At 38.8% G+C, this 15,334-nt stretch overlaps 1 protein-coding gene across 1 annotated transcript in view; it reads left to right on the top strand.

Annotated features, from left to right (window-relative positions):
• Nucleotides 1-7,407, top strand: part of LOC103193076 — a 61,093-nt gene extending 53,686 nt beyond the window's left edge. The window contains exons 10-12 of the mRNA XM_042783597.1: nucleotides 4,746-4,825; nucleotides 7,043-7,154; nucleotides 7,276-7,407. Of these exons, the coding sequence (XP_042639531.1) occupies nucleotides 4,746-4,825; nucleotides 7,043-7,154; nucleotides 7,276-7,407 (324 nt within the window). The remainder of the gene's footprint in view (nucleotides 1-4,745; nucleotides 4,826-7,042; nucleotides 7,155-7,275) is intronic.
• Nucleotides 7,408-15,334: the final 7,927 nt, after the last annotated feature.

Genomic DNA, 15,334 nt, shown 5'->3' with positions numbered 1-15,334 from the left:
AAGGAATTCATAAGAATTATATTTAGGTATCTTTAACAAATTGAGAGACGGATCAAGGAAAGCACAGAGAAAACCCTAGAATAGTTTCAAAGGACAATACAAGAACAAGATGAAAAAATAAATGAAAAATTAGAAATTATACAAAATCTACACCCAGAAGTCCAGAAGATTAATACTAAATTTTCAGAAATAGATAAGGCATTGAATGGGCAAAGGAGCAGAATTGAATCAATGGAAGACAGAATTAGGCAGATTGAAGGCAAATACCTGAACACTTCTTTGGAAAGGGATCAATCAGAAAAAAGATCAAAACAAAATCAAGAAAGCCTAAGGTTCATGTGGGATACCATCAAAAGGAATAACCTACGTGTAATTGGAATTCCAGAACAGGAAGACACAAGTAAAACCACAGAGAAAATTGTCAGAGAATTTTCTTGGTATGATGAAAGATGAGAATATATCCATTCAGGAAGTCCAACAAATCCCAAACAGGATAGACACCCCCCAAAAATACACCCAGACATATCATCATCAAGCTTATCAAAGCCAAAGACAAAGAATCATGAGAGCAGCACGGAAAAAACGAAAAGTTACCTACAAGGGCCAACCAATAAGACTAAGCTCAGATTTCTCCACAGAAACCAAGTAGGCGAGAAGACAGTGGGATGGTATATATAAAACCCTGAAAGAGAAAAATTTCCGACCAAGAATTATGTACCCAGCAAAATTGTCCCTCAAATATGATGGTGAAATAAGGCCATTTCCAGATAAGCAGAAATTAAGGGTATTTGTTGAAACCAGACCAACCTTACAAAAGATGGTAAAAGGAGCCCTTTGGACAGAGAAGCAACAACAGCCACCAACAACTGACCATTAACACATATGATGATATAACCCAGAAACCAACCCAGCTATGGAAGTATCCAAAGTAAATAAGCCTACAACATTGTAAACAGGGAACCAGAGACATCAACTGACAAATGAGGACAACTACAAACCAAAAAGAAGGAAAAAACACAGAACTACAGAACTTCTAGATGGTAGGGAAGTCAAGACAACTACAAGAAAGAACAAACTTTCCTAAACTTGGGGAAAAAACTATAAATCACAGGGTAACCTCAAAGAAAAATGATAAACCTTCACATCAAAAAGAGGACCAGCATAAATATTCAGCAAATACTAAAACAGTAGCAATGAAGGAAGTGATAACAATTCATAAACAAAGTGAGTTCAGCATAGAAAATTATATGGAACAAAGAAATTGACACCACGAAAAATCACATAACAAAAATGACAGCAACAAATTCATATTTGCCGATAATTACATATCTGGCAAGGGACTTATCTCTAAGATTTATAGCGGAAGAGTGGATGACCAAACTGTGGTACATAATGGAATGCTATGTAGCACTAAAGAATAATGTAAAGTCAGAAATAGATAAGACATTGAAAGGGCAAAGGAGCAGAACTGAATCAATGGAGACAGAATTAGGCAGATTGAAGGCAAATACTTGAACACTTCTTTGGAAAGGAATCAGTCAGAAAAAAGATCAAAACAAAATGAAGAAAGCCTAAGGTTCATGTGGGATACCATCAAAACACGGCAAAATATGGATGAATGAACTTAGAGAACATTATGCCAAGTGAAATAAGTCAATCACAGAAGGACAAATATAGTATTAGTTGATTGTTGTGGAGGGTCAAGGAAAGGTTTATATATAGAGGGAAACTTTGTTGATTGCCAGGAGTGGGAGGGGAGAGGAGGGAACACTAGAAAAAAAAGTGCACTGACCCATGTCACTTTAGTTTTGTGTATTTCACTGTACATAAATTATATTTCAATAAAACATATTATTTAAAAAAGGAAATGATGACCATATGATTGGATAATAGAAGAAGGGCTGTGGTTTTAATACAGTGGCAGAGAACTTGTCTGAATTATGTTCAAATGGTTAGCGGAGGGTAGAACTTGTAAGTATGAACCTTGAATGCTTAGCTGAAGAGATTTCTAAGCAAGATCTTGAAGGGGTTGAATGGTTTCTCCCTGCCTCTTATAATGAAATGAGAGGAAAGAGATGGTCTTATAAATGAACTGTGCAAATTGAAAACAAAACTTAAAAATTTGGAAAATTTCACAAACTAAGGACACGTTTCCTTGAATTTTCACCAAGGACATGGCTACACAAACTTTTGTTAAAGAGATTACGGCTGTGACTGATGAATCTAACCAGCTACCACAGAAGAAGACCCATCAGTATAGACTGAAGGGGACGGAGAGAGTGACAAGAGAGAATGTGTCTGCCTCTAGAAATTCCGCAGGCAGGATACAGGCCAAAAGAGCTACATCTCTTGTCCTCCAAGAAAAGAAAAAACATCCATGGAGCAGTTTAGGTCAGTAAAACTGTTGGAAGGAGTGTGGGAAGCAGAACTATCTTGATCTCCAAAGGTGGGAACATGGCCTCTGGGGTTTCAGAGGGTGGAGCCCTGATCTCCTGGATCTCACAGGATGGGGCCATCGCTTCCTAGATTTCAAGAAGTCACATCTTTACCATGTCGACTCTGGCACATGAGGCTGCTCTTAAGATGTGCTGGGGATAGGGCTGCCATGCCCAAGGGGCAGAAGAACAGGGCCTGCCAGGGCCCACTCAAGGAGAGTGGGGCGGCTCAAAGTTGAGAGAGCAGAGTTGTGTCCAGTGAGCCTAGAAGGTGGAACTGGAGCCCAGAGCTGAGGGAACTCCACCTAGAATCTAGGGGGCATGGCCACCACCCAGAGTCATGGAGACAGGTAAAATTGGTGCCCATCAGAAGAACCCCTTCCTAGGACTGGAAATTAAAGGGAGCTGGTGAGTAGAGAGCCTGGTATGCTTGCCTGAAGTGACCACCTTTGCTTGATGAGTGGAAGTGAGGGAGGTGCAGCAATAGAGAGATGGGCTGAGTTTGGCTGGAGGATGGGGTTATTGTCCATATGATCTCTGAAAAAAGAGAATTTAATTTGTTCTTCTGGGGTTTAGACTTGCTTGCTGTCTGTTATCACTTTGCCTCCAATTTCTGCCATTTATAATGAAAATGTCTATCTTGTGGCCTGTTTCACCACTGTACTTTGGAAACAGGTAACTTGTAGTCTGTATTTCACAAGTCCACAGATTAAGAGGAATTTTGCCCCAGGATGAAATACACCTGAGTCTCACTCATACTTGATTTAGATGATGAGTTTTTGAACTTGGAGTTGATTTAAGAGTTTTGAGATGGTGTGATGGGGTGATGTGTTTTACATGTGGCAAGGACATGAATTTGGGGGTGCCACAGGGTAGAGTGTCATGGATTGAATTGTGTCCCCCCCCAAAATGTATGTCAACTTTGCTATGCCATGATTCCCAGTTTTGTGTAGTTGTCCTCCATTTTGTGATCTGATGTTGTTATTTGCCATTAAGTCGGACCCGACTCATAGTGACTCCTCCTTGGGTTTCCGAGGCAGTATCACTACGGAAGTAGATCGCCCAACCTTCCTTCTGAATGATCTAATGCAGTACTCTCATTTTGTGATATGTATGTAAATCTTAATCTCTATATGTTAGGCAGAATCAGCACAGGTTGTGTCTTGAATCACAAACTTTCAATGGGGTGCAACTCAAGTCCCATCCTTACTCAGTTAGGTCACACTCTTGCTTGAGTCACATCTTTTATTTTACAAGAGATGAAAGAGAATTGAGCAGAGAGGAAGGACCTGACTACTGCCAAGAAAGAAGAGCTGGGAGTGGAGCATGTCCTTAAGACCTGGGGTCCCTGCACAAGAATCTCCTAGATGCAGGGGGAAGATTGATGCCAAGACACATGGAAATCCCCAAGGAATGCTGGGCCCACAGATGTTGCAAGGAGATGAGGACCTTCCCCAAGAACCGACAGAGAGGGGAAGGCCTTCCTCTAGAACTGGTGCCCTGAATTTAGACATCTAGCTTCCTAAATTGAGAGAAAAACTTCTGTTTGTAAAAGGACCCTCTTGTATTTCTATTAGAGCAGCACTGGATAACTAAAACAACCAGGAATCATCATATCTGGCTTTTTGAGCCCTTCCTAGCTATGTGATCTTGCTTACATTATTGAACATTTTAAGCCTCAGATTCCTCATTTGTAAAGAGGGTTGGATTAGATATTCAGGGTTCTTTCCAGCCCTGAACATTGTTTTCTTTCTGTGTACAGTGTCAGGAATGAGAAAATGGGAGACCAGTTCATTTATCTTGTGGAAACTTGATAATAGAATTCATGGGGATAAAGCCTTATTTATTGTTATAATGCAGATAGTCCCAGATTTATGACATATTTGAGTTAGGATGAACCACACTTAGAACTGTCTTTTTATTTTATTTTTTTTTTTACATCTTATTGTCAATAATATGTACTACATAATAGTGTTGCAGAGTATAATTTGCTGATGTTATCCTTCTCAGATGTTCACTCACAGATGTTGGATGTTAGGATTTATGAATATACTGGTGATGAAAGGCAATAATAATGAGAACTGTAGAAAATGAGGCATTGGACCTACATCAGAACCAATTTACAACAGATTTGTCAGAACAGAACCCCTTGTAAGTCAAGGACTTGTATTTTTTCATCATTCTGAAATTGTAAGGGACTTTTTTCTTACCATATGCTCAGGTCTTTGGAATGACACCTATATAGTAGATATACCTAATCTAAGAGATAAAGGCTTTTGGTAATACATTTTTATTTCTCCTCTCTTTTAGTGTCCTGCTATAGACTACACTAGGCACACGCTTGATGGTGCTGCTTGTCTTCTGAATAGCAATAAATATTTTCCCAGCAGGTAAATAAAACTTAAATGTGGTATTAAACTTTTTGGATTTAATTTAAAAGATTGATATTTTAAAACTAAAACTAAGTTGCTGAATAATGTGTTGTATTCTTAAAAAACAATTTTATTTTTGCTGTTGTATATTTGGCTTGTTTAACATTGTTCAAGTTTTAAATTAGAGTTGTAGTTAAATTAAAGGGCAGCAGGATTTGACTTCCAAGGCTTAACGTACTGCCGTTGAGTTGAATCTGACTCATAGCGACCCCTCCTTGGGTTTTTGAGGTGGTGTCACTATGAAGTAGATTGCCCAACCTTCTTTCTGAGGAGTGGCAGGTGGGTTTGAACTGCCAGCCTTCTGGTTAGCAGTCAGGTGCCTTAGGCACTACGCTACCAGAGGTCCCTCCAAGGCTTTAGAGAACAGTTTTAGTAAGGCTGATCCCTGCTGCTGAGACACCTTCTCTGAGACTCTTCCTCTTGTGCGATAGAGTTGCTCAGTGACTCTCTGTGTAGTCAGCCTCCCCTTACAAAGCATGCCTACAGAGTAAACTTTCCTAAGTTGGGTCTGCTTATTTTTGAGGCATTCGTACAGATTTTTAAGATCTAGGAAGAAACCTGTGTATGTTATACTATATTATTGGTGAGGTTTGGAGAAATAGTCCAGACCCTTTTATTTTGTTTAGATATTTGTTATCAGATAGATGGATTTGGAGACTTATTTCCCCAACTATAATTAGCTCCAATATGAAATTTTTTTTTAAAAAAATACTAGTTTGCCTCAGTAACCTATGTATTTTTTTTTTTAAATACTAGAAATAGGCAATTTTTATTTCTTCAAAAATATAGGAAACTCTCAGTTATAACCAAACACCCTTAGTCATAACCAAACATGCTGGGCGTGGGGGCTCAGGACCATAGTCTTGGGAGACACTAAGGTCAGTTGGCATAACATAGTCCACAGAGACAATATTCTACACCCTACTGTGATTAGTAGTGACTAAGATCTTAAAAGCTGGTGAGTGGCCATCTAAGGTGCAACTCTATTAGTCTCTCTCTGTCTGGAACAAAGAAGAATGAAGAGTATCAAAGATGCAAGGAAACAATTGGTCCAGAAGGCTACTGGACCACATGGACCCCAGCCTCCACAACCCTGACACCCAAAGAACTAGATGGTACCTGGCTACCACCACTGACCACTCTGAAAGGGAGGTCTCAGATAGACTGGGAGGAAAATGTAGAATAAAACTCAAAATCATAAAAAGACCAGGCTTACTGGTCTCATAGAGATTGATGGAAACCCTGAGATTATGGCCCTTAGATACCTTTCAGGCCTGGAACTGAACTCACCCTGGTGTCTCAACTTTCAGTCAGAGGATAGACATGCCTGTAAGGTGAACAGTAATTCCAGGAAGGTATGCGCTCATTGGAACAGTCAACCATATCAGATCAAAAGGGCAGCATTTGTCTAGGGATAAAGCTAAGAATGGATAGGAAAGGACTAAGGCAGAAGGGAAGAAGTGGTGGGAATAGTGCTGTTACATTGTAGGGATTGCAATGAATGTCACAAAACAAAAACATATAAATTGTTGAATGGAAAACAGTTTGCTCTGAAAACTCACTCAAATCACAATAAAAACAGGAAAAAGAAATAAAGTAATCCAGTTCTATAGAATAAAACAATAATTCATTAGTTTTAATCACCACTAGTCATTAATTGGGAGCTCTGGTGGTGTAGTCCCTAAGGCATTTGACTGCTAACCGGAAGGCTGGTGGTTCAAATCCACGAGCCACTCCTTGGAAGGAAGGTTGAGCAATCTACTTCTGTAGTGATACTGCCTCAGAAACTCAAGGCGGAGTGGCTGTGAGTTGCAGTCGTCTCGATGGCAGTGGATTTGTTTTTTTTTTTTGGAGTGATTAATTCAAGTATGTACTCCCCCCCCCCTTTTTTTTAAGTTTTGAGTTAATCAGATTCATTTTAATATAATACTGCATTAAGCTTTAACAGAGTTTCAAAGCTCTAATAGTGAATTTAACTTAGGCACTGTGGTTAGAAAGAGCACCGGCCTGGGATTCCAGTCCTGTCACTGCCATTCACTAGCACTGTGACTTTGGGCTGGTCACTTAATTTCCTTAGGTTTCAGTTTCCATGTTTTTGAAATGAAAAGATTGGACTATATTCTTCCTAAGATTCTGTCCAGCTCTATGAATCTATTATTTCTTTTCCATTTCTAGGGTTAGCATAAAGGAATCATCTGTAGCAAAACTAGGATCAGTATGCCGTAGAATTTATAGAATATTTTCACATGCCTATTTTCATCACCGGCAGATATTTGATGAATATGAAGTAAGTATATTTCACTAATTATCCTTTGCATTCTTATCAGAATAACGATATATTTTTATATTATTCTTAGTTATTTTGGTTTTGGATAATAAAAATAACACTTTTTTCTTTCTCTTTACAGAATGAAACATTTTTGTGTCATCGATTTACCAAATTTGTGATGAAATACAATTTGATGTCCAAGGATAACCTGATTGTACCAATTTTAGAAGAGGAAGTACAGAATTCAGTTTCTGGGGAAAGTGAAGCATGAAGAGAATCAGAAAATTGTACTGGGCACATAAAAATTAACATTAATTATGTACTGTATATATATATATCATTTTAGACACATCAATCATGTACCCATATTACAGCTTTGTTTAGTATAGGTTTTTGTATGCTGTGTGTTGCCTTTTAAAATGGGAAATACTTTTTAAGTTATTCATGAACTGTATATTCACTGGTATGGCACTCATGTTTTTTAAATAAGATTAGTGTTATCTGTTTATAATGCCTGTTAATAAAAGAATTTACAGTTTGGTAAAATTGCTGCTAAACAATCATTGGGTCACAATCCTCATCAGATAAACTCATCTATAAAAAGATGAGTGAGCTTGAGGTTTCGCATAAGCCATTTACTAAAGAAATAGTAACATTTTCTTTGGTTTTACCCCTGAGTTGAGATATTCTAGAAAATTCTATAGTACATACATAGTTCAGTTTTAACTGTTAATTTTTCAGAAATTATATAAAAATACTTAAAAATTCTGTTTATATTTTTTGATATGCATATATAATTATGTGTATCTCTAACTATAAAAATGCCAATGAAATGTTAAGTTTTACTATGCTACAGAAGGGCATTCGTGGCCAGCATAATTTGGAAGGATTGACTTTCTTCAATAGTGGACTATGACGTATAAGATGATGATGATGATGATGAGGCACATAAAGAATGTTCCTACTGGAAACTCATCTGGCCTGCCCCTTCTCCTCAGTTTCCTTAATGCCCTTCCTAAGCCGTATTAGCTTAGAAGCTTTTCACCAAACTGTTATTTAGTGGTGGCTTATCCCTATTTATAGGTTTGTATTAATTGCTTACAGATTATACCTCATATTAGCAATTACATTACACTACGGGAAAAATATATTGGTATAGGCTGTTACTTTGTTTTGTAAAATTGTTCTAACTACTTGGAAAACAGTCTTTAAAATAGTTTAACTCTTACTGTTAGCAATATTAATCTTTTCATCTAACCATCTGGGCAGCATTTTAGGTAGAGTTGAAAAAATACTATTATATTTATTTTGCACTCCCTTCCCCACAGTTTGTGTGTGAATTATATGCACATTTTTGTGTCATCAGTAATTTTGCAATAATTCATAGGTCCCAAAGGTGTTGATGAATGGTCATATGATTTTTGAACTTTGTTATATATTCAGTGTCTTAAGAAAGCTTCAACTGCAGATTTAACAGTCTACTTATTGAATGCAGTTTTTAACAAAGCACTGGAGGTCTTATTGCCAAATTGATTGTACTAAGGTACTAAGGGTGGAAAATTGTACATATAGTGAAGAAAATACTGAAATCCATCTCTTGAACAGATTTAACAAGCATGGGAAACTTTTTCACTTAGAAAGGTTATGTTGAAATAAAGATGAAATGTATTCATATAATGTTTTGTTTTTCAAATTTGAGGAAATAATTTATACAATATTATGAGACAAGTGTGTGCAACAAAAATGTGGGAAGTAGCATACAGAGTATATATATATATATATATATATATATATATATATATAGTTTATGCTTTTCCAAGACTGCCAGTTCGTTTGGCTTTGAACAGTGCTATCCCAGCATCCAGTTATTACTGAGTCCCAAAGCACAACTATCTTTTAAGAAGTTTTATGTTCACATTGAAAGAACATTCATTTTTAAATTATGCATTTATATTTAATGTCACTATAGACCAAAAGGGATAGTAATTTTTAAATGAACTTGCTAAATATCGAGAGTAAACTACTAAGTTAATAAATTATAGCAGTGTAGCTGCTTGCTCTAGAAGGTGTTTCACAATGAATTCCTGTTGCTTGATTGTTGATTAAGATTTGAACTAAGGCAGTGGCTAGGATTGGTGATCTAGCTTAGTATTTTGAAACACATTTTGAATAATATGGTTTGGCATTAGTAGGGAAATAAATACGATTTTTCCCCCCTACTCATCCCATCTTCCCTGTACTGTTTGTTTGGAGTTGATCATAAAAAAAACTTCCCCAAAAGAAAACATCATTTTGTAGTCTTGCTTTTGTATTCATATTGACATCATTCATATTCATTTGCACTGTGAGGTAGATTTATTATACTAGGTAAGACTTAAATGAAACAGTTCCTATTTTTCCTTATGCTGTGTACAGAATTTTGAAAATGTATTTGTACATACCTTAGAGGTATTAAAAAAAATTAGCCTGGCAAACCACTGATGTATAAAGTAGGTGTTCTATGAAGGGGGAAATGTGATAGAGAAGTTAAGCTCCACTTTTTGCTGAAATTATCCTATATAAATTTGAAAGTTTAATTTTTTTCCTTTTCATAAAATTCTTTTGACCACAGAGTCAACCTTTTCTCTTACTGTATCAAGGAAAATGGCTTTTTCTAACTTAGGTTTCCATAAGTACCTCTAGTTCTTTTTTGTATATAGATTTCCTTTTCTCTGACTTGAAATGTTACTTTGTATTTCTGCATCAGTTTCTCAGTTAAATTCTTAATGACATAACAGTTTTTAATATCAGAATAAAATTTTAAAAATGATTACGTGTGGTAAGGTCTGTGTTGTGGTTATAAATACATTTACTGACTTTAATAGAAGAACTAATTATTTTTTCTCTTGGATACTTTACTCTCTATATGATGATGTATTTTTAGCCTAAGGGCTACCTATAATTTGAGAAGTTAAATTCTAAATTTTATGTAATTTATTTTGTGGCTATATCTTGAATGTGTGTCTTGGTTCTCTAGTACTGCTATAACAGATACCCCAAATGGATGACTTTAACACACTGGGATTTATTCTCTTACAGTTTAGGAGGCTAGAAGTTCAATTGAGGTCAGTGTGCTGGTTCTAGGGACTGGGTGAAGGCCCCTTGATCTTGGGCTGCAGCTCTGCCTCCTAGCACTGGCTTATTCCTCTGAGGCCAGACATACTGCCACTCTCCAACCTTTTTACCAATTCTGACACCAGCCTGCCTTCCCACGGCACTCACTTCTCTGCTGGGTTAGAAAATTTGTTGCAGTGGCCACACAGAACTCACAGACAATACTCATGATTACGGGGTTTATTAGGGAAATAACAGGCTACAGCTCAGAACTCGGATTCAGGAACATGCTCAGGACACAGTTCTTCAATCAGGTCAGTCTCTGCTCTGCTGTTCCCTCAGACATGCCTCTCTTGCCATTGGCCTTTTGGCCTGTCCCCTGCCCCGTTCAGGCAAGTGTTATAAAGCTCTTCTAGCTCTGTGGATAGATCCCCCTAGGTGCATACCACTCCACAGCGAGCCTCCTGCCCAAGGGCACTCGGCTTTCTCTTGGTGGGCCAGCCAGAATCACTGCTCTGTCTTCACCCCTTGGCTCCACTGTTGCCGTCCCTCAGCTGGGCGTCTCTGACTGCGCAGGGATCTTGATCCCAGGATGCGCTCCACTCCAACTCCAGCTCCAGCTCTTCCGTCTTGATGGCGGTGAGATTCTATCTCTGACTCTGCTGTTGTTATGTGCCGTGGAGTAGGACCCGACTTATACCGACCCCTCCTTGGGTTTCCGAGGCAGTATCACTACGGAAGTAGATTGCCCAACCTTCCTTCCGAGGAGTGGCTGGTGGGTTTGAACCACCAGCCTTCTGGTTAGCAGTCAAGTGCCTTAGGCACTATGCTACCAGAGCTCTTTCTCTGCCTCTAGGAAGGCTCTTTTAAGCCCAGCAGTATAGCAAAACTAACCAGTCCTCACAATAGAGTTCCATGCACCTTATTTACGTGGCCCCACGCAGTAATCTGGTGGGAGTTACAAAGACTGGATGGAAAAGCCATACCAATTAATTCACGGCACCGCACAAAGGTTTAGTTTGAATCTCACTGAAAAAGTGGAACTCGAGATCATTCTCTACTACCTCATCCTTGAATTGATCCATCGATAACTAAGTTTTTGGTTTGATTTAACCGGTTAATGCATAATTCTGGTCATTTTGTTCAGAGACCTAGCTTACCGACCAGTTTGTGAAATATGGAAGAAAATGAGGTGGAAGAATGTTTTCCACCCCCCGTGTCCCCCTACCCTTTGCACATCAGAAAATAAAGGGGAGTTTAAAACTACAAAATCCTGGGCTCCACTTTGGGAAACAGATTTAATTGGGAATAGAGAAGGTCTGAAGCTGAGTTGTAATAGGTTCCCAGGTGAGTGAGGTGCAGTCAGTGTTGCGAAACACTGGGAATCTCAGGGTAGGAGGTAAAAGGAACACTTCCAACCGGTACATAGTAATGTGGCCAGGGGTGGGTTGAGCCAGAACCAGCTAACAGTAGGCAAGGTCTTATTTGTGCTTATTTACTAATCTTTAGTAAAGTTTCACTGTGCGTAACTTGCTTACTGGGTCATCCATCCCTGATCTGCCAGTGTTTACCCCGGGGGAGAGAAATCTGGCAGTAGTAAAAAAATATTCACCTCTAAGACAAATTCCTAAGTGAAGGAGTAAGTTTGGAACATATATCTGCTTCTCTAGAAGACTACGCAGTGCAAAATGGCTCCTCAGCTGACCCCTTGCTTCTAACCAGCTCATTTGAGACATGTTGAATTATATAGTTGGATGGAATTCAAAAGCCTTGTTTTATAATAAAACTATAATACTTTCTGAGAGGCCCTTTAACCATAGCATTATCATGGAGGAATATGGCTAACATTCCTTTGTACTTTGGGTTTGAGGAAAATCAATTAAGTTCTAATAGGTTTGTAATGTTTTGGTTACTTACAAAGTGAGGGGGCTTCCACAGCACAATTTTCAAGAACGTTTGGGATGGAGATGGATAGGTAAGGAGGAGACTGTTTAGTATTTCTTTCTTTAATAAGTGACAGTATGGAGGCAAAGGCCCTGGTATGTTCGAGATTTGGCTCTACCAGTAACCCACCACCATGGCGAAGGAAGCCATTGCTGCAGGAGGGTGTAATGTACAGTACTTTACAAGAGGTGCAGAAGACAACCCACATGGAATTTGAGAAGCTGCCAAAGCCTTAGACAATTTAGTGTAGATCGGCCAGTTGAATTCAGTGCAAACAGCACTCACCTTGTTGGATGGGTATCAGCAAGTCCTTGTACCATTTGTACCTTGGCAATGCTGCACAATATTAATGTCTGAGCCCATCTCTGTGTGCTTGTATCCAACCATGATGAGCCTCATTAACATGTATGTCAAGTCAGCAGAGGCCCTTTGTGTTGAACGCAAATCACCCTGATTGAGGCTGATGACAAGAAACTAGGGAAGTGGGTAGTACTCTGCAAAACTGACAGAGAAGGAAAACCCCATAAAATGATTGATTGCAATTGTGTGGTTGTTAAGGACTATCGCAAAGAATCTCACATCAAGGATGTTATCAAAGAATATTTTAAATACAAGGAATGAATAAATGAAAAACTTGGTGTTCAAAAGAAAAAAAGTTGCAAGTGCTCCACAACAGCTGATCTGGGGCTTTTAGGACACGTAGTAGGGATAGGAAGGAGCCCTGATGGAACAGTAAACTCCTGGGTGCTATTCAAAAGGTCATCAGTTCGAACCCATCAGTTGCACTGTGGAAATTAGATGTGGCTGTCTGCTTCTGTAAAGCTTAGTCTTGGCAATCATAGGGGGCAGTTCCACTCCAGGGTCACTATGAGTCGGGATTGATCACAACTGGTTTGGTTTTTGGTTTTTGCAGGGATAGCAATTTGCCATCAGATTTGTGCTACATTACTATTTAGTATATTGAAGACCAAGAAGGCATTTATAAACAACACTTTCTGTTTGGAGGCAGTACAGATACCTGAATCCAGCCCTATTCCTTCATATCTGCACTCTTTTTTTTTTTTTTTTAAATTTTATTATGATTTGAGTGAATGTGTACAGAGCAAATTCATCTTCCATACAGCAGTTCACATACACTTTGTCTCATGACATTGACTGTCATCTCCCACAATGCAACAGCTCTCTTCCCTCTTCCTCCCCATAGCCACCTCTTCCCTGTGTCCTTACCTCCCATGCACTCCTGCCCCTGTGCATACACAGCCCTCATATCACCACTCTTGAATCACCTGGTTTTGTTTTATTCTGGGAAATAAATCTAAATCAAGAATTGTCATAACTAAAAGGGCTATGCCTTAGGCACTATGCTACCATAGCTTTAAATAACAGCTCAGTTGTGCTGTTATTTAGCAATCCTCAAAGAGAATAAGAAAACATGATATTTAGGAGGTAGAGAAAGAATCTTAGAGATCATTCCTGTTCTAACGTTTTAACAGGTTTCAAAATAAACCCAAAAACAATGACACCAAGGCCACAGAAATTAAATAATTGTTCAGGATTCCCAAAGTTAGATAGCAGTAATGTTAGGGCCTCAAATCTCTGAAATACGTGGAAGTTGATATACAGATGAAGAAAAGTTCATCTGATGTGACCTGGGAAACTAGTATCCCTTCTATATGATTTCTAGGTACAATGCATGCTATAAAGATACACCATTAAGAAATCCTAATTCTTAAAACCCAAAACTTAAGTTGTAGTTTAGCCAGATTCTGTGATTCCAATGGTGAATGATGGGATTTTTCTAGTTGGACCCAAAAATGCTTCTTGTGGCCAGGGCTTAACATTGAGATCATTGTCTAAGTCCCTGGAAGTAGGTTAGTATTTGGGAGTTGTGTGAAAACTTTTCAGCTATTAGAGTATTTGGTACTTCAGTGCATAGTACATTACATAGTATGGATTTTTGGGGACTTCCAAACACACTGATTTACCTTCAGGGTATATCTTGATCACTACTGTGATTTTGGCTGATCATAAACAGCCCTTTCTCTTGCTTCCAATCTAATTTAAAAATAGGCCAGCCATCAACTGGCTAAAATCCCATCTACCATTAGCTTTCACTAGCTAATTAATTTATAACTATGCCAGCACAGTGTACCCATTCTTCCCCAGAGCTTCCTTATAGCCTACGACTAGCCTTATAGAATTCTCAAGTTGGACCTAAATGTGCTTCTTCAAGTTAGAATTGCACATTGCAGTGATTATCACTTTGACTCTTGCCTTCTTGTTTATGCATCAAGTAATTTAATATAAAATATGAAATTTCAAATCATCACTGCAAAAATTCAGTCTATGATAATCTAGGGAGCTCTGGTGGCGTAGTACCTAAGGCACTTGACTGCTAACTAGAAGGTTGGCGGTTCAAACCACCAGCCACTCCTTGGAAGGAGGGTTGAGCAATCTACCTCCACAGTGATACCGCCTCGGAAACTCAAGGATGGGTCGCTATGCGTCGGGTTTGACTCGACAGCACATACCACCACCACCACCACCACCATGATAATTAGGTCCATTCGAGTGAATAAACAGAAATAATTGTTGTTAGGTGCCTCGAGTGGGCTCTGATTCATAGCGACCATATGTACCACAGAAAGAAACACTGCCTGGTTCTACACCACCCTCAAAATGTGCTATGCTTGAGCATAGAAATGATAACCCATTAATATGTATGATGTATTTCCAGAACGGCTTCTCTTAAAAAAAGGCTTTTTCCTGAAAAGAATACATTTGTTTAGGTAAGTGGAGGAAGCATTTTGAGAACTGTGTATATGATCTTGGAAACAAGTTAGGAAATAAATTTTAGATAGTAGTTTTATAAACCGAGCACAGCTTCCTAGAGCTAGAACTGGGACAACTGGGCAGGAAAGAAAACATGATTGTGTACATTATATAGGGCTGCTCCTCGGAAGGAAGGTTGGGCAATCTACTTCCGTAGTGATTCCGCCTCAGAAACCCAGGGAGGGGTCCCTATGACAACAACAAACAACAACAGCAAAATGCCACAAAGCCAGTGCTTTAAAGAATGTTGTTGTTATGTGCCGTCGAGTCGGACCCGACTCATAGTGACCCCTCCTTGGGTTTCCGAGGCAGTATCACTACGGAAGTAG

This window comes from Orycteropus afer, unplaced genomic scaffold (genome assembly GCF_000298275.1).
Source record: "Orycteropus afer afer isolate SDZICR_OR568_19922 unplaced genomic scaffold, OryAfe1.0 scaffold00002, whole genome shotgun sequence".
Taxonomy (NCBI): Eukaryota; Metazoa; Chordata; class Mammalia; order Tubulidentata; family Orycteropodidae; genus Orycteropus; species Orycteropus afer.
The sequence above is the reverse complement of the archived record's forward strand: the minus strand, read 5'-3'. Positions and strand labels throughout refer to the sequence as shown.